The sequence below is a fragment of the Xiphias gladius genome, chromosome 7 (genome assembly GCF_016859285.1).
Source record: "Xiphias gladius isolate SHS-SW01 ecotype Sanya breed wild chromosome 7, ASM1685928v1, whole genome shotgun sequence".
NCBI lineage: Eukaryota > Metazoa > Chordata > Actinopteri > Istiophoriformes > Xiphiidae > Xiphias > Xiphias gladius.
The window spans coordinates 17119633-17138806 of NC_053406.1; the positions used below are offsets into that span (position 1 = coordinate 17119633).

Consider the following 19174-nt stretch of genomic DNA (forward strand, 5'->3'; position numbering starts at 1 on the left):
TGCTTTCCACAGGTGTCTACAAAAACCAAACCGGAACCAAGAGGAGCGATCGTTTCTCCTTTTCTCGTCCCCCAGCTGTGACTGCGATGCGGTTATAAAAAAAAATCACATCTAAAACTCTGAAGCGTGCCACGAAACTTCGCAGAAAGACTCCCGGTAACGAGAAGTGAAGCCTCTCCAGCTGCGAAGCCGAGAATTGTCGCCACCTACTGATAAAAACATTAAAGCGCAACCCTCTGTGAGAAGTTACATCAGTATTTCCAAGAGCAAGTTAATGAAATATTTAAGGTATGCGGACCAAACGCAAAACAAAAACAACTTCGGCATCTCTTCGTGTCTAACCTGTAAGTTTGAGGAATGGTAGACGGAAGGAAAAACGAAAAGGAGCGAGTAATTTCAAAGTGGGTTTTATTTTTGCTGTTCTGTATTTAACATTTCACCTTACCGAGGTCAAAAAGTTATTTGCTGTTGTTAACCAGTTGGCAGAGAACAGAGTATAAAAAGAGCAGTTGATTGTTTTAATACAGGCGTGAACTCTGACCCCCACTTTTCGTAAAGAAGTTTCAAATGGATGTGTATAAATATCCTGTACATCTGTGCGTGAGACTTGTTCAAAACTGTCCTGGTGTGTTGGGGTTAAAGTAAAATGCGGGAGAACATCGTGGCATGAGGGAGACAACGTAAAGTAAAAGTTTAGGTATCGCTGAGTATCATCGTATACTTTGAAGAAACAAATGTCTGCGATTGAGTCCACAGCGAGAATAAGGGTCCAGGCAGAACAGAACAGAAAAAAGAAAAAACAGGAGCATGCAAAAGAGAAGAAACTCATTTAATAAGACGATCTTTACAAGATGAAGCAGAACTGAAAGGGGCAGATGAAATCCAGCTTGGATGAACCAACCAGCTGTGTCATTAGTGACTCTGTAGATATAAACAGTGCCAGAGAACAGACATGTTCAGCTGTAGATTTTCTCTGTCCATCTGTTCCTATCTTCTTCCAACAGCTTTTTTTTTTTTAAATTTTATTTTATTGGAAAGTACGTGTGCGCCAGTGGCAAGGTGATGCACTGTAGAATGATGTTTTCCACCTGTCCGCTCAGTATCTGTAGTGTGGACTCCGTGATCGAGACCGCGACCTCCTGAAACAAAGTGAGAAGAAAGGAGCCGACGCTGAAGGATGCACCTCAGTATAAAAGCTGGCAACATAAAAACATATGCAAATCTCTATTTAAATTACAGGATTGCTCACATGTACATATACATGCAACAGTAAAGGATCCAGTGTTTGGCAACAGTCACCCTATTTAGTACTACTAAGCCATATACAAACATTTACCAAATGTGTCTAACATACTGATGTAGTTGCAGGCAGCTTTAAGGAAATTTTAACTTTATCTATGTAGTAATTGTCAACAAGTTTTAATACTCCTATGAAGACAGTTTATATTATTACAACTGTTATGTTACCTTCACTTACATCCGCTTACAAGTGCCCACGGGAAGAGTTATAGATGTTAATACATTAATAAACACATATCTGCTTTCAACTACATTAGTGTCTTATAAACCTGCTGCTGTGCTAGACGAGGGGGTTTCAAGTACAATGTCACCATGTGTTTTGTTAACTAATCATCTTTTGATGATAAAATCCTTATTTTCCTGCAAACATAATTGACGTAAAAACACAACTTTAACATAATCAAAAACATCAATAACCACCATTTAGGGAGTGATAGAGGGTTCCTATCCTGCATTTTACATTTTGGAGGTGGGGTGACACTTGTTTATACAGTCACCAAGCACTTTAGTAGGAACACCTGTACACCTGCTTATTCATGCATTAATCCAATCAGCCAATCACGTGGCATTAGTGCAGTCTATAAAATCCTGCAGATACAGGTCAGGAGCTTCAGTTAATGTTCACATCAAACATCAGAATGGGGGAAAATGTGATCTCAGTGACTTTGACCCTGATATGATGGTTGGAGTCAGATGGGCTGGTTTTTCAGTATTTATGAACATGCTCAGTTTACTCCGAATGGTGTGAAAAAACAAACAACAAAAACTAAAAAAAACATCAAGTGAGCAGAAGTTCTGTGGACGGAAACGTCTTGTTGACAAGAGGTCAGAGGAGAATGGCCAGACTGGTTGGAGCTGACAGAAAAGCTATGGTAACTCAGATACCTACTCATCACAACTGTGGTGAGCAGAGAGGAATCTCAGGATGCACAACATGTCAAACCTTGAGGCAGATGGGCTACTTTGGGTTCCAAACCCTGTCAGCCAGCAACAGAAATCCGAGGCTGCAGTGGGCACAGGCTCACCAAACCTGGACAGCTGAAGACTGAAAAATTGTAGCCTGGTCAGATGAATCTGGATTTCTGCTGAGGCACGCGGATGGTACAATCAGTTTGGTGTCAGCAGCATGAATCCATGGACCCAACCTGCCTTGTGTCAACAGTCCAGTCTGGTGGAGGTGGTGTAATGGTGTGGGGGATGTTTTCTTGGCAAACTTTGGGCCCCTTAATACCAACCAATCATTGATTGAATGCCACAGCCTGAGTATCGAGTATCTGAGTATTGTTACTGACCACGTGCTTCCCTTTCATGGCCAAAATCAATTTACCATCTAGTAATGGCTACTTCCAGCATGATAATGCACCATGTCACAAAGCAAAAGTCGTCTCAAACCGGTTTCATGAACATGACAGTGAGTTGAGTTTACTACAGTGGCCTCCCCAGTCACCAGATCTGACTCCAGTAGAACAGTTTTGGGATGCAGAAGAACAGGAGTCTGGCAGCATGAATGTGCAGCAGGCCACCCAGTATTAGTATAATGTTCCTAATAAAGTGCTCCGTGAGTGTATTTGATTGACAGATCATGCCTTTAATGATGTTTTAAATAAACAGAATTTAGTAGCTGCAACTGGAGTCACAACTTAGACCAGTTTGACCGAAGCCATAATTATATTTATGTTAAGCTAGAGCCCAACAGATACATCGGCTTAATAAATATATCAGCTGATAGCATATCGCAGGCATAATGGTGTTGGTGTACATGTAGGCTAGTGAGTCAAAGAAATTGTAATACGGAAAAAGGCACAGATTTGTTGCCCCGTTCATCCCTGGCATTAACGTGCACCTTGGGTGAGCCGATCACAAGTGGAAAGCTCCAAGTACGTCAAGGACCACTTGTGATCGGATCTCACCTCCCTGCTCTATATGCAAATAAACAAGTACATCAATTCAGTTGGCAAAGACCAAATGCGTTGCTTTTTTTTTTTAAATCCAGTGATAGGCAGCAATGCACTTCCCATGCAAGGTCTGCCAGAAATTAAAAGAAGAAGAAATCCACCAAATACAGACTGGATCTATTTCTTGGCGTGTTCCAGACAAACCAACTCGCCCAAGTTTTTTGACGCACTCGCAGTAAATCTCTATGGGCAATCGAAATTTTCAGACATCGTGGACAAAGCCATCTTATGCAATTTTTACTACTTGTATGTGTTTGCCAATGAGTTTGTAGTTGAGTCACTCAGTCTTCAATGCCGCCCAGGGCACATTTGTGTTCACACTGCTAAAAGGACGTGGCCATTTACTGACTCCATTTACACCTGATGTTACAAATGCGTCTTGTATCCAGATTGTATCTAGATACGATTTTAACCTGATTAAATTTACACCTGGTCTTAATACGTGTCCCCAGTGTCCACATTGAGATCCGATTGAGATCCCATCAATCTATCCTCAAGTCACATCCTCCTTTCATTTGCGGGGTACAAAAAAAGCAACAAACAAAAAAAAGAAGAGGACCATAATCTCCACCATTTGTTTGGCAAAATGTTTGTCATCAGATTTTTCAAATTCATATCACTATATTGGTATTGGCCTCAAAAGTCCAGCTTTGCTTAGGCTATACCTGAGATCTGAACCCTGATAAATTGAAAACACTTCTAAAATGTATTTGTAAAAGTAAATTAATTTATTGTAGTTGAAACCAGTAGTAAATTTTGGGAAAATTAACTGCAGTACTAAGTTTAGAGTATTTTGTTTTACTTTAGATATTAATTTCTACCTGGATTATTTTTTATTTTTGTTCTAAGTTGATTCTCACACTCAGGTCTTAGCCTATGATGTCTTTCAACATTCAAGACTCAACACTTGCCACCAACTCTGGATTTGAGGGGGAAAAAAAAGCCAAATAGTTTGAGTGTTGGCAATAGAAATCCATTCAACGAGCCCTTGAGATGGTGTTTGTGCATTAATGTAACATTCTTTCTGCTTCATTGCAGCAGTGCAGATTCTTGTGGCTTCTCACATACCTTCTGTATGAGTTGTGTTCTCGGCCTGTGGGATAGAGGACACAGAGCTTCGATCAAAACAGCAGCATGCCAGGACATCAAAAAGCCTATAAAACTGTCAGAACAGAAACTGACGCCAGCACATCAGACAGAGGCTGAGCTTGTTACATATTTTGGTTACATCTGTTTAAGTATGCAACCCTGTACACACAATAAACACAGCATGTTCACCAAATCAAATCATTATTACACCAGATCTATATGACTGTTGGTGATCAGTAACCAGCAACTTACCATATTTGGAAGGAGAAGGCGAGTGGCTTTGTCGCCCGTACTGTCTTTCCCATTCATCCCTTTCTTTCTCGCGGCGCTCACGCTCTCTAGACACAGAGCCTCTGGGTCAGACAATTGCAACACACACACAAATACCAAACAGTCCACACACACAGAGCCTTACTTCATGCGTATCTTGCGTGCCATGGCTCGTAATTCTCCCTCTCGCTCCTGTAAAATAAACACAAAAACAATTAGGGGGAAATAGAAGATAATAGAGACTCTGTTTCGCCCTAATTCTGAAGAACATACACAGAATAACGCACACACACCTGTCGTTTGTGTTCCTGCTGCTGGATCTTCACCTGAGCAGCTTTTTTATCCGCCTTGGCTACAGCACGGGGAAACAAAACAAAACAAAAACATAGTAAACGAGGAGGGGGGAGGGGTTTTTTTTTTTTAAACATCTGCAATTTGCATGTGAAAAAATGTAAAACATCTCAACGAGTTCACGACTCAGTGGTCTGTACTGTACCGTTTCTTCACTTGTGCACAAAACACAAACACATGCATTCTGCTCGGTTGAACTCACACTGCTTGTTGAGTGCCTTCTGCATTCGTAGCTTCAGCCGCTCCTGTGGGGTCATCTTGGGCTACAGGTGACACAAGCATGTTAGTACATCCTCTCAGCCTGACAAAAGTGTGTGTGTGTGTGTGTTTATGTTATAGGCTACTTTTGGGGAAAAATTTCAGACTAAAGAGCAGAAAATTGGGGACGGCTTGTCCAATTGGGGACAAAAGCCAGGTCCCCAATTGGGGAAGAGCTGATTTTTGGGTCAGTGGTTAAAATTTGGGTTAGGCAAGTAGTGGTTATGGTTAGGGTAAGTCTCCAGGAAATGAATGCAAGTCTATGTCATGGCCCCAAAAGTGACCTAGATCAACATGTGTCTGTGTGTGTGTATTTGTACTGCTATCTTTGTAAGGACCACTTTGAGTTTTTTTTAGACCTTGGGAGTGAGGAAATTTTGCGAAACTAAGGACATTTTGGCCGGTCCTCACAAGTTCAAAGGATGTTTGAGGGTTAAGACTTGGTTTTAGGGTTCAGGTTAGGGTTGGAGTTAGGAGTTCAGTTGTGATGGTTAAGGTTAGGGGAAGGGGCTATTGAATGCATTTCAATGAGTGTCCTTACTATTATTGCAAAACGTGTGTGTGTGTGTGTGTGTATGCGTATGTGTGTGTGTGTGTGTGTGTGAGAGTGAGAGAGAGAGAGTGTGAGAATGTGAGACAGAGAGAGAGAGGGTAAGATCAAAGGTAATGGGCTGTTATACAATTGCGATACCATCACCTTTATGTACAGTTGCTGGAGGAGATCAAAAGGCCAAAGATAAATTAATTACATGTGATGTTTGTTAAGGTAACAGGCTCACTGGAATATCACTGGCTAAACAAGTTGTGTGCGTGCCTGTGTGTGGACAGAGGCAAACTGCTGCTGTAGCATAGTTTAGAAGCAGGACAGGATCCAGTCACATGAACTTTTACACAACACTGTCAGAGAGATAAAAGGGAGAAGCACGGCTGAAGAAGAGACGGTCGGAAAGTGAAATAAGAGTAAGTTCAGTTCCGGTGAGCTCAACAGAGTTCAGAAAGAGCCAGTGCCGTTCTGTCACTGACACACCCATCACTGGGCCGTTCAAACCTGGCCAGGCAGGAAAAACTGCTGGTCACAACACTGCAGAGGAGCAGATTATAACTTCAAGTGTATTTGTCTGTTTGACTGTTGGAACATTTTCAGATTTTTTCAGGGATAAGAGAAGCCGGTTCAGGACAACGAATGGTCCAGAATGTTAGAGAATATAACAACAAATAAAAATGTTATCTAGTCCTAAAGGAAAAGTTGGACATTTTGGGAAATTGAAACAGAAGGAAACTAGCCTGGCTCTGTCGAAAAGTAACACAGTCCAGCTACTAGCACCTCTAAAGCTCATTAACAACTTATATCTCTTTAGTTTAATCTAACAACAGACTGGCAAAGAACCCCTGTAAAATGTCGAATTGTCATTTTTACACTTCTGTTTTTGTACTGATTAAATACGCAAGATACTACATCTTAATAGGCAAGCTTTGGAGGTGCTGATAGGTTTATCACTTTCAGTGTTACCTTTGGACAGAACCACACTTGCTGTTTCCCCTTGTTTCCAGTCTCTGCACTAAGCTATCTAACTACATACAGACATCGGAGTTGTATCGTTCTTCTCGTCTAACTCTCAGCAAGACAGGAAACAAGTGTGTCTACTAAAATGTCCAACTATTCCTTTAACTCTCATCTCAAGTCTTCTATTTGTATGTGGGATATTAAACATTTCATTTCAAGAGTCACAGGGTGCACCGCTGCTTGTTAAAACAAGCCCAGATATGGCTGTCCAGAGCACACCCATCTCATATTTCATCAAAGCCTAATCAAACAACGACAGAAATGATCACTTGGCCAATAGTGTTTCATAAGTTGTAAAAGGACATGTGGTCTTAAGAGAAAGAAGCCCTCCTCTTCCTCGTAGGGCCACTGATGTGTGAGTGCATTTTAAACTATGAACATATATATAAAAGACGCAGCTCTCTCACCCACAGGTATATGTAAACATGCACACACCACCAGACTAAAAGCACAATATCAAGACAATATTGATGACACAGGGTGTCTAAATATTCACTCCATAAGGAGATGGCAGCATTAATTCAGTCATTTGTCAGTGTTGGCAAGTTGGCATGAACTGTAATGGTAATTTCAAAGTAGATGTAGGGCTCTGACTGCTGTGTATGTCCACTTTTGGGGTGGGGTAAAGAAAAAAAACAAAAATCATATCATATGGTTTCCACATCCCAGTCTGGTGGACAACCATGTCAGCCTGTCAGGGATGAGGGAGGCGTAGGCTTTAGCAAGAAACCCAGCTAGATCAAATTCTTACTGACTTTGGCAGCTCCCGTCTCTTTACCACTCGCAGTATCAGGCCTGGGGAGAGGAAGAAAAAAAAGACAATTATCTGAGGTGATGAAGACAACTTGATTTATATACATACATCGATGTGCTAACACATCTTAAGGCTGAAAAGCATTTCTATGCATTAAAGAGAAAAGAAATCAATACAAAATGGCCCCTGATAAGTTGTTTTAAAGACACTGCATTGCTGGGCTGACTGGGATTTATGACAATTTATTATGGATTAACTGCTTCAGGGCTGAGGTGCAGAATATATTCTTATTTAAGAGTGCAAAAAAAGCCATAACATCAAAAATGAATATATATGACCTTTCAGTGTTTATAATAAGTTGGAAAAGTGAATGCAATACACACTCTGACATGCTGGGCAAAAAGCACTGAAGTGAACAACTTATTAGTTTTGATTTAAGTACTTAACAGTCTAGGTACTAGACTGTGTTAAGTACTAACACAGTCTACATCCAAACCTTTTTGTCTCACAACTCATTAACCTAAAGCGACGTCAACTTCAAACTTCTCACACGTCACCGAAGTTAACGAGCTGTGAGCAGTTCGGTCAAAAATGATTTTTGTTACATTTTAATACTTTGAAGAGGCAAAACGATCCAATATCTCTCACTTTAAGCTCCTCATCTTGTGATCATCGGATTTATCCTCGGACCACTTGGAGAAGTCCTGATGCATAAGTTGGGAACCATTACCGGTCTACACATTAAATTATACCGCTATAGCCCATTTACAACAGTCAGTTGAGTCAAGATATTTTTCTCTATCTCCAAATGTGTTTGTGAAGTGTTGGAATTTCATAACTCCCGGCGATAAAGTGTACATACTCTACTTACTTTCTTAGCTTGTCAGAGACAATGGTGGTAGAGGGCTGGGCCCCTCTGTGAGCAGGGGATGGACTGTGGTTTGGGCGGCTGGGGGTCTGAGAGGGGCTGCGGCTGCCACTGTCTCCCCGCCGGTGGCCTCCACTGCTCCGGCCCCCTCGTCTGGAACTGCCCCCCTGCCTTGAGCTGGAACGGGACCTGACGGAAATGACAAGGCCACGTCTCACTAAAATGTGCATTTTAAAACGGTAACTATAGAGCTGATGGTGGTTAGTGAGGAGACTTACCTTGTTCGTTTGCGTGTCGAGTATCGTCTCCTGTCTCTGTCTCTCTCTCGCTCTCTGTCTCGGTCGTTGGACCGCGATCGTGTCCGGTCACGTCTCCTCCAGGATCCAGCTCCTCCGTTCCCTCCTCTACCTCTCGAGTGAGATCTGGAACGCCGTCTCGACCGTGAGCGGCTTCGGGAACGACGCCCATCCCTCCCCCCCCGTCCTCGCCGGGTTCGACGTGAACGGGAAGATGAGTGAGAGGAGGACCGAGATGAGGAGCGGGAGGAAGAGGAAGGGGAGCGACTGGAGGATGACTTTCGTCTCCTGAACAAACAGAGACACAATGTTTTAGAAACAACACCAGCCCAGCACCTAGCCTCTTGAAAAAATTTGTTTTCTTGTTTTTAAGAAATCTTACTGTTTCGTGGTCAATAGAGGCATAAATAAATTAAACTGCAGCTTTCTGTGTTTTGCCATAATGTTACATGCACAATCATAAACTAGTAAATTTGTGCCAAAGCTTAAAACTACCTGACACTTTTTCTCTATGCACACTTGAATAGGTTCTTTTTGTCACTCATCAGAAACAATTTGAATGATAGGTTATTTGATTGAAAAGTGATCCACCTCACCTACCACAAAAATCAATTAGAATTCTTTCTGCGTCAACAGCTGTGGTCATTTCAAAGAACATAATGACTGCAAGAGAGAATAACCAATGAAAAGCCAGGAAGAGGGAAAGTTACCGACCGGGAACCCCTGCTATGACCTGCAGGGTGCGGCAAGTTGGAGGGGGCGTGGCCAGAGTGAGGAGTAGTTGTTTGAGTTGCTGCTGCGGCTTCATCGTCGCTGCCTCCGAAGCTGGTGATGAAGGTAATCTTCTCTGGACCGGGAGACCGAGAACGTGACCGCGACTCAGAGCTGGATTCTGACTCGGGCCTGAGAGTGATCACAAAATAAAGTTCAGAGACACATACAGACAACAGTTGAGGAAAGTAAGAAGGAAAAGGACAAAATATTCGGTTAACTCACCGTTTATAGGGATCGTAAGTTGGGCTGTCTCTCCTGGCATAGCTGAAATCCAGGAGGATGAGGACATAGGTTAAAAAAGTTTTGAGATAAGTGGACTGTTGATGAGGGAAAAAACCTTTAAAATGTACCTTGGTGGGCTGATCTGTCTACCTTTTAGCCTCTTCTCTCTGAACTCCCTCCTTTGTCTGCGAGAACGCCGGCCCTGAGATGATCACACATACATAAATTAGAAAGCTGCAAACTAAAGTACATGACATGCACAGATACTAATTCAAAGGATGTTATCTTACAGAGTACATGGCCTTCTCCGCCTCCAGAGCTTTGGCATGTTTGATGGCCTCCACTTCCTCCTTGTCTTTCCTCAACATCCTGATTAAAAAGGTAAAAAATTCACAGCAATACAATAATAACCATAATTTGTGTATCAATAGTTGACAGCGTTGCAGCTATTTCTTGATACAAAATATTTTCAGAACAATAACAGCTATACATTACAAGCTGGAAACAACCCACATAATTTTTTTTTTTTTTTTAAAAACAGCCACTGTTAAATTTGGGTGAAATATTCCTTGATTATTATAATTGCAGAAAGTGAAGTTTATTCCTCTGAGCTCAAACTAGCAGGACAAACATGGAACCAAGTCCGTGAGCATGCTCAGTAACATCTGCAAACATGAAGTTGATCTCCAGAAACAAATTAAAAGAGTTACTTAAGAATTAATTAAGTGTCCCTCAGGACAACAGTTTGGGTCTTTAATGTAATTCTACCACTTTTCGCATGAAAATGAAGTTCAATGGCTTAGAGCCATGGTGGCTATACAGGGTTTTAGGTATTCTTTGACAATAATTTTAAAAAGTTAAAATAATGGCAGGGTTATGAGCCATTTCTGTAGTTCATGTATGCTAAACTCAAACTCTGCTTCCACTCACAGCAAGATATCCTTAATCCTGACAGTTTAAAGAAGTAGGTCTTGTATTGCTCCAAAAATATATGCTTTACTCGACTGGACATTTGAGACATGATGATATAATCAGTGAAATGTTACCTGACAAAGTCTCCTTCAGCCATTCCATATGGGGTTGCCATTTTGTTAAGGTCCAACACCTGTTCCTGGTTCAGCTCATCAACATCGACCTCCACATCTGCACAAACATGACACCAAGCTTTTTAATACAGAAATGTGACAGAATAAACCTTACCTATCATACTCATGTTTTACAAATATTTGCAGACACAGAAAGGATTTGCATTTTCAGGACGGAGCCTCAGTTCACCGCAGGTAAGTAGGTTTAATAAAAACATTAAAAACAATAAGAAAAAATCTCACACTCGGTAGAAAAAGGCTAACATCATCGAGGTGTCATGCTTGAAAGAATGATGAGTTCTACATAAATTAACTCTGGTATCTGGTAAGAGAAACAAACTGAAAATTGTTGTCATACCTCGGTGCACATTTCTGCTCTGCTTCCTCCTTCCAGCTTCCTGTTTTTTGTTTTTATTTGTTTATCTCTTGAGTTTTACTTTTCCTAATGTGTAAATCTCATTTCCTCACCAATATCTGGGATGCCCTCATCCTCTTCGGATTCACTGTTCTCTGAATTCTCCTCGTCTTTGTCTGACTGGGGGTCGGTCTCTGTCACAGTGCTGTCTTCATAGGTGTAACCAATGGTGGCCTTTTTCTCAGCCAGCCTGCACAAAAAGAAGAAAGATTTATTACTACATACTGCTGTAAATGCTCCAGTGAGCAAACAAACTGTAGGAATCACATATTTATATACAGAGTAGGGATGAACCAGTCATTTTAAATTACATACTTTTTCTTCTCCTCCTCATTTGGTTTCTGCAGGCCACCGTAGAGCTCATCCAGGTAGATTTGGTATAAACACTGCTCCTCGGAGACTGTGGGAAGGCAGCAGGGAGCTTAAGAGCACAACACAACTGCAAAACACACCCACTGAGGGCCAGTTAACAGAATATGATAGTAAGTTTAGAACACATGCAGCACTGTGCATGTACGTAATGTATTAATAGTGGCTGATAAACGCTTGAGAGCGTTGCACCATGAAACCAAATGGTAATTTAATGTATGTTATTCACTGCTAATTGTAACTTTTGTGTGTGAAACGTGGAATGAAATTTAACTTTCTCTTGAAAGAATATCAGCTATCACAGTTTGAGATACTCACTGTTGGCAAAGTCATTCTGCACTAGGCCTCTGTAGCGCTCATAGTTACACTTCCTCTCCTCCATCTCCTGCTCTGGGGTGCTGTATACGACAAAGAGTAGAAGGTTGTTTTACCACTCTGCTCAACACTTAAATCTCACCACGCTGATCATTTTACAGGGGTTCTGTGAGATTCACCAGATTTAATGTAAATCTGGTGTGTAGAAGAACATGAAGAACATGACTTTGTCTCAATTTATGTCACATTATTGTTTGTAATTTCTAGCTGTCTATAACAATAATTCCTGCTATAGCTATTCAATTAACATGACCTGGACCCAGATAAGCTGCAAAATATTTCAGTATAGATTAAACAATTCAACAGTTAATGAATTAATTACAGTTTTTACTAAAATTGACACTACTTGCTCATTATGAATATATGAAGTTACTAGCTACTGTAGCTAGCAATGGTGGCAATGTTTGCTACAGGTCTGATGATGCTGAATTAAACTCCATAAAAAAAGAACTGAAAAGCCTCTTGCAGCACATTTCATTGTCACAAAACTCCCACTTTTTAGACCGTTTATAGATATATAATGTCTCCTGACAGTCTGCAACCAGAAAAACATCTTAAAATGAACATTACTGCCTCTGTTAGGCAAGAAAAAAATATTCAAGACCTTTGGAAATGAAATTTAAGACTTCTTAACACCTTCTAAGGCCTTAATTCAGTGCTTTTAAAAAAATTTTAAGACCTGATTTTTGGTATCTAAATGGTTCTGAAACATCTGATTTTGAAGCACTGTAGAAAAAAAAAATCTGTTAAATGACTTAGTATTAAGTTATTTATACAGTATCAGCCAGAACTCTATTAAAATATATCCAAGTGTGGTTACTGACCACCAGTTGTAATGCACCAATACAAGAATAGGTAGAAAGTAGAGTAGAAAGACTGGCAAGGTCATGTACACAGAGTCTAAACAAAGGTTTGCAGTATTTTTAAGAGTCAGGAAATGCATTCAACAATTTAGTTAGCCTTAATGATGCATTCGGTTGAGAAATGTTGACTACAAGTGAAACCATGATTTTCACAATGAAAACTTGAAATTATGTATTTAATATCATTAGACAAATGATTTTTTGCATACACATTTAATTTACATTTCATCAAACATGTGCTGAACTTCACATCAAAAATGCTGAATAACGTTTTCTTTCCCAGTTTTACAGACTATAAAATAGACTCAGGATGAAAACAACTGAACAAACGAACACTCAAATAAAAACAAACAAAACACCAAAGCCTTTCTGCTTCGTAAAATATTCACACTACATGGATTCTGGGGTTAAATGTGGCTATAGGTAATTTCAAAACTTACGACGTATTGAGCAGTGGAGGTGTGTAGGTGGGGATGTAGTCCAGGTGAGCCCTTACATCAAACCTGTCAATCATGTTGTTGGCATCTCCTTGCCATGGCATCCTTTAGACAAAACAAGAGAAGAGAAAAGAGGTGTAATCCGATCAGCAATATCCCACCAGCAATGCACAGGTGGTGTGTGTGATGTCTACCATAAACTCACCTAACACTTTATTAGAAACACTAAACTAATACTGGGTAGGGCCTCCCTTTCTTTCAAAAACGGCCTCAGTTCTTCGTGGTGTTTATACAACGTGATGTTGGAAACGTTCCTTTGTGATTCTGGTCCATGTCGACGTAATTACATCACATAATTGCCTTAGATTTGTCAGCTGCACATTTATGCTGCCAATCCTTCGTTCTACCACATCCTAGAGGAGTTCTACTGGATTCAGATCTGGTGACTGTGGAGGCCACTGTAGTAAACTCAACTCACTTTCATGTTCATGAAACCGGTTTGAGACGACTTTTGCTTTGTGACATGGTGCATTATCATGCTGGAAGTAGCCATTACTAGATGGTAAATTGATTTTGGCCATGAAAGGGAAGCACATGGTCAGTTACAATACTCAGATACTCAATACTCAGGCTGTGGCATTCAATCAATGATTAATTGATATTTTGGGGCCCAAAGTGTGCAAAGAAAACATTCCCCACACCATTACACCACCACCACCAGACTGGACTGTTGACACAAGGCAGGTTGGGTCCATGGATTCATGCTGCTGACACCAAACTCTGACCGTACCATCCCCGTGCCTCAGCAGAAATCCAGATTCATCTGACCAGGCTACAATTTTCCAGTCTTCAGCTGTCCAGGTTTGGTGAGCCTGTGCCCACTGCAGCCTCAGATTTCTGTTGCTGGCTGACAGGGTTTGGAACCCAAAGTAGCCCATCTGCCTCAAGGTTTGACATGTTGTGCATCCTGAGATTCCTCTCTGCTCACCACAGTTGTGATGAGTAGGTATCTGAGTTACCATAGCTTTTCTGTCAGCTCCAACCAGTCTGGCCATTCTCCTCTGACCTCTTATCAACAAGACGTTTCCGTCCACAGAACTTCTGCTCACTTAATGTTTTTTGTTTTTCACATCATTCTGGGTAAACTCAGCAGTTTCAGAAACACTCAAACCAGCCTGTCTGGCACCAACCATCATATCAGGGTCAAAGTCACTGAGATCACATTTTTCCCCATTCTGATGTTTGATGTGAACATTAACTGAAGCTCCTGACCTGTATCTGTATGATTTTATAGACTGCACTGCTGCCATATGTTTGGCTGATGATTGGACGATTGCATGAATGAGCAGGTGTACAGGCGTTCCTACTAAAGTGCTTGGTGACTGTATGTATGTGCGCGCATTTCCTCACATGTTGATGGGGCTCTCTGCAGCCAGCGCCACAGCAGGATCCAGATGGATCTTGTAGGCTCGGCCATGAACCTGAAGAAACTGAGCCGGATCTTTTTTCTGTCGAGACAAAACAAAGGGCAGTCAAAAAACAATAAAGTGGCATCTTATAACTAACCAAACAATGAACAATATTATACTATACAGCCCTTTAACTCCGCAATTTAATCTTCTATTCAAACCAGACGGATAATTTAGGATATGTCCTTGGTAGTGTCTTGTGAAGTGAGGCCAAACATAACTCACAAATCCTTTATTGTTCAAATGCTGTTGGAAGTCTGAAAGTTAATTGTCTTCATCTGTCATTTCAGGTCTAAAATAGGCTCCATTTAGAAAGCCTGAACAAAAACCAAGCTTCGAGAAATAGAAATCTAACAACTAATTGAACCCAGAGGATCTGATATTAGGCTTGCTGCAAGAGTTTCAGCCTATCTCTGCATACGTTGCTCAGCTATGTTACAAAGTGTCTTACTATCTTCTCGTAGTACTCCCGCCGGCGTTCGCCTCGGCGCTTGTAGTCTACCATCATGCCACGGAGCTTACGCTCATGTTTGCGGGCCTCTTGCCACATGACGGCTCCGCTGGGGGTGGGGGCGCGGCGGGGCACGGCTGCTGCAGAGAGGCAAAGAAAGACGACACATGGGAGAGCGGAGAAAGAGAAAGCATACAACAATGTGAGGAAATCAAAGACACATATGGAAGTGGAATAGACAGAAGATAGGTGTACAAAGACTTTTTTTTAAAAATTTTAAATAAGTATTTGACTGGGACAAGATGCCCAGACAGAGCTCTTCTGCAAATAACTTCTGGTTCCCAAATCATTTCTTCGGTATAAATATTTTAAACATAATTTCCATGCTTTTTAGGGCAGTTAATCCTTACCAATCATTACAATCAATACATCTGAAAAGACTATGCCAATGTTCAGTTATTGTTTTACCCAGGACACAAAATGTGATTCACAATTTTATTAAGCACAGATAACATCTGATCTTTAGCAATACATTAAAATCAGTAATTTGGACTAATTCAAACCTAGAACACATGGAACACGTGATTTGATCAAAACCGCGTTTAGTATTGATAGTTATTTGAAATTTAACCTGCCTTAAAAAAAAAAAAAAAAGGATCTCTGTGCGCCCAACTGAGAAGTGCCATCTTACATTACATTCGGAAACAAGAGGTCATGTTGGTATTGAAGAACAGGATCACCTTTGTCAGTTTGAGTTGTGAGTCAAAGGTGGAGTAAGGGATTCTGGAGAAACAGCCAAACAAATACAGCGCTCCTTCAGAAGCTCTGCCCCCCAAATTAATGGACGCATATTGCCAGGGCAATGGAGGAATCCAGAGCATCTTATGTGGTGTGGAAGTGGATACGCTCTCTCATAGATGAGGCAAAACAAACCTTTATATATAAAAAGGTAATCAAACAAACGACATGCACACAAACAGCATCCAAAACACAACTGAGTAAAAACTAGCGAGAGTTAGTTGCTTAGATTCTTTTTACAAAACGACAGTGACAGAAGAGAGGACCATAGGTTTGTAGCTAAGCTAACAAGGAAGGTAACGTTACCTGGCATAGCATTTCGACTTAAGTATTCGACCAAATTCCCACTGTGCTAGCACACCAGCTGCTAACACAGTATCTTGGCAAACTACAAAGTAAGCTGAATGTCCATAGGCAAGTCATTTAACATTATGGGGCACACAAACGTGACACTGGTACCTGCTTGCTTACTAACCAGTTAGGATTAGCTATCACAAACACCAGCAAACGTGACAAAACAATACTGACTCCTTGGCTCTGTGAAACACAGCAAAACTGTTGTTTTACAGAAACAGAGCAACCTACACGTGCTTGTTCATGCATTTCAACTCTCTGAGGTCTCTCCACCATAGTCAGACTGGCCATCAGGACTACTGGGACAAATCCCAGTGGGCCGCCATATCAGTGGGCCTGTGAACCATCAAGTGGACCACTGCATTAGTGAGCCGTCAAAACATCCATAAAGATTTTAAAGTTTTTTACCGGCCCTCTCTGTGTGCCTGTCATTAGGGGTGCGGGCCAGTTCCAGCCGATAAGTCCAGGGCTGAATTTCTCTCCCAGTCTGACCGTGCAGTCACCACCGTCGGAAAGCCTCACCAATATTAACCCTGTTCTTGCCTGATCATAGCACTTCTTTTTCAATTTTTGTTCTTCTGACCTTCTACTCTTTGGCTGTTCCTCAGCCATCACTCCTTCTTTACAATGCAATTATGTCGTGGAGTACACGCCGCTGTCCTACTGCTGCCGGTAGATGTTCCATCCATGCACCTGCCTTTACGTCACCTCTCATGTGCATTCCCAATCAATCCCATTCAAAACTCCACACGGTCTGGTGGCAACGGAAGGACAGACTGCTCCTTCTCCTTCCACTGGTAAGCCTTAAAATTGTCACTATCCGTTAGCATGTGCCAGATCTACTGTGTCTCACTCCCACTGCCCCCATTCCCCCATCTCCACTATTCCCTTCTTCTTTCCCTTGCCCTGTGCGGGAGCACGAACGTTGGTGATCGGCGGGAAAACCAGATTTTTTTTTCAGCATACACACAGAACAGACAGCTAGCAGACCATGTTGAGACATTCACTGAATTTGACAAAAAGTGTATTGGATTACAATCGCTTACTCCACCTTTAAATGAAGAAGGAAATTTATGCACTTTGTTTTGTATTGTCCTTTGTATTGTAACTCCAGAAAAAGGTGGTGGTGTGAATATTTGGATAATGTATGGTCATTAGGAAAAAATGTTTTGTATCAATGATTTGTTTGTTTTTCTTTGGAACATAAATGTCAATTGCCAAAAGTGGTTATTTACATGTCATTATATTGTGTGTCATGTAATCGTATGTTAGATGGACCATTTTAATATTATGACGTGAAAATAAAAACTTTATTCGTTCATTCATAGTTTGATTTTCCAAAATATTTTACTTATGTTCATAATATTGTGTATCACTGAACCTATTTTGTGTAAACAATCAATTCAAAGTAATTTCTTAGTCAAATGTATTTTAGAAGAAACGCTCAACAATTAAAATTACACATTGAATTCATGTAAATATAAAGCCCAGTTTAATAAACTTCCCATTGGACAACTTCATTTGATTTTCCCTTTTGAGACATATTTATTATGTAAAAAGAGGCCTTTTAGGTATTTGCATATACTTAGTTGTTATTTTCTCTATATTGGTCAGCCATAACTAAAGACATTACTTTAAATCTGACTGTTTATAAATAAACTGATGGTTTATTCTTCACTTGTCCTAAAAATTTTAAGCTAACCCTTACTGTAGCAAATACAATTTGGTGTTGCAGAGAAAAGTGACATTCAAGCCAAAAAAAAAAGCATTTTTGCATTTTACTGCCATTAGTTTTGGAGATTTTTTTTTATAATTCTAATTACTTTCTCAGGCAGCAGGTTTACCAAAGCAACGTTAAAGATTTTTGACTAGCCTGTAAAATATGGATTGTTGCCACTGTATATTACCAAATGTTATGTTCAGATTATCGCTGGCATTATTTGTTTGTTTAGTAGTTTACAGCAGAAACCAAACCACCTGGAGCTCAAGAGCTAACATAGCTAACTATCTCATATTAACGTTGTCAAGCTCATCACACGACAGCATTGTTCATCTATTATTAACTGCTTTATTACGTTCATTTGTGCCTCCTTGCTATCGCTTTTACGGTCGAATAGGATGTGAAATAAATTATTTCAAAGTTATCGAGGAGTTTGTTAGCATACACATCGGCCTGGTAACGCATGTAGCCTGGGCCTTTACAACGCTCTGCTGCTGTTAGCCACTTAGCATTAGCTATAGCCTAGCCTAGCTTGGCTTGGCTTGGCTCATGTTAGCTAGTCCGCAAAAACGTTAGAAACGACGCGCGAACAACAGCCCCGTTAACAACAAAACATGAAATACAGCGGCACAGCACATTCAGCATATTTTCAAATGTCACTGTGTACCTGTTTTACTGACCGCCAACACACACTGGGGTTGTTTTCGGTCGGATGAAGACGATGGTGGCGGAGCGTCACACGCCTCCTTCTCCTCCGTTTACAAACTACTCGTCTGTGCAGTACCGTCCTCAGCATGTGGGGGGCGCTGCACGTCCTTATAACTGGCATGTACACCAAACGAAGCACGTGTCGATCTGCCGGCCTCAGCGCACAGGCCATAATGCTGGATTTGATGCTTTTATAAACTTGCAAAGTGTAAAAATCAGCCATATCTTCCTCGTACGTTCTCTCCTCAGGCAGGCGCCGCAGAACACTGCCTGCCCAAACAACCAGCCATCACTCGGACGAACAGTTAAATCAGTCGCATGCATGGTCGGATTAACCTCCTACAGGGTCTAGGGGCAAAAAATGTGTTGACCCTGCTGTATATGGCAGTTTCATTATCTCCCAGATCTGGGCAACCAGAAACCAACCAGC

General features: G+C 41.1%; 1 protein-coding gene across 2 annotated transcripts; it reads right to left on the minus strand.

Moving 5' to 3' along the window:
• Positions 1–391: 391 nt before the first annotated feature.
• Positions 392–18816, minus strand: LOC120791871 (CLK4-associating serine/arginine rich protein). Of its 2 annotated transcripts, XM_040130667.1 has the most exons (21): positions 18704–18816; positions 15165–15304; positions 14655–14752; positions 13248–13349; positions 11888–11967; positions 11516–11600; positions 11254–11390; positions 10747–10843; positions 9991–10069; positions 9829–9902; positions 9701–9742; positions 9419–9607; positions 8687–8992; positions 8412–8597; positions 7542–7581; positions 5167–5227; positions 4907–4965; positions 4759–4805; positions 4596–4681; positions 4323–4347; positions 392–1139 (listed from the first exon to the last, which is right to left on the minus strand). In XM_040130667.1, exons 2-21 carry the CDS (start codon positions 15261–15263, stop codon positions 1097–1099), a joined length of 1935 nt encoding a protein of 644 aa, XP_039986601.1. In that variant the 5' UTR covers positions 15264–15304; positions 18704–18816; the 3' UTR covers positions 392–1096. The 2 variants fall into 2 exon arrangements, 1 of the variants encoding a protein (XP_039986601.1); XR_005707750.1 differs by lacking the exons at positions 392–1139; positions 4323–4347 and having other exon boundaries at positions 4613–4681; positions 7538–7581.
• Positions 18817–19174: the final 358 nt, after the last annotated feature.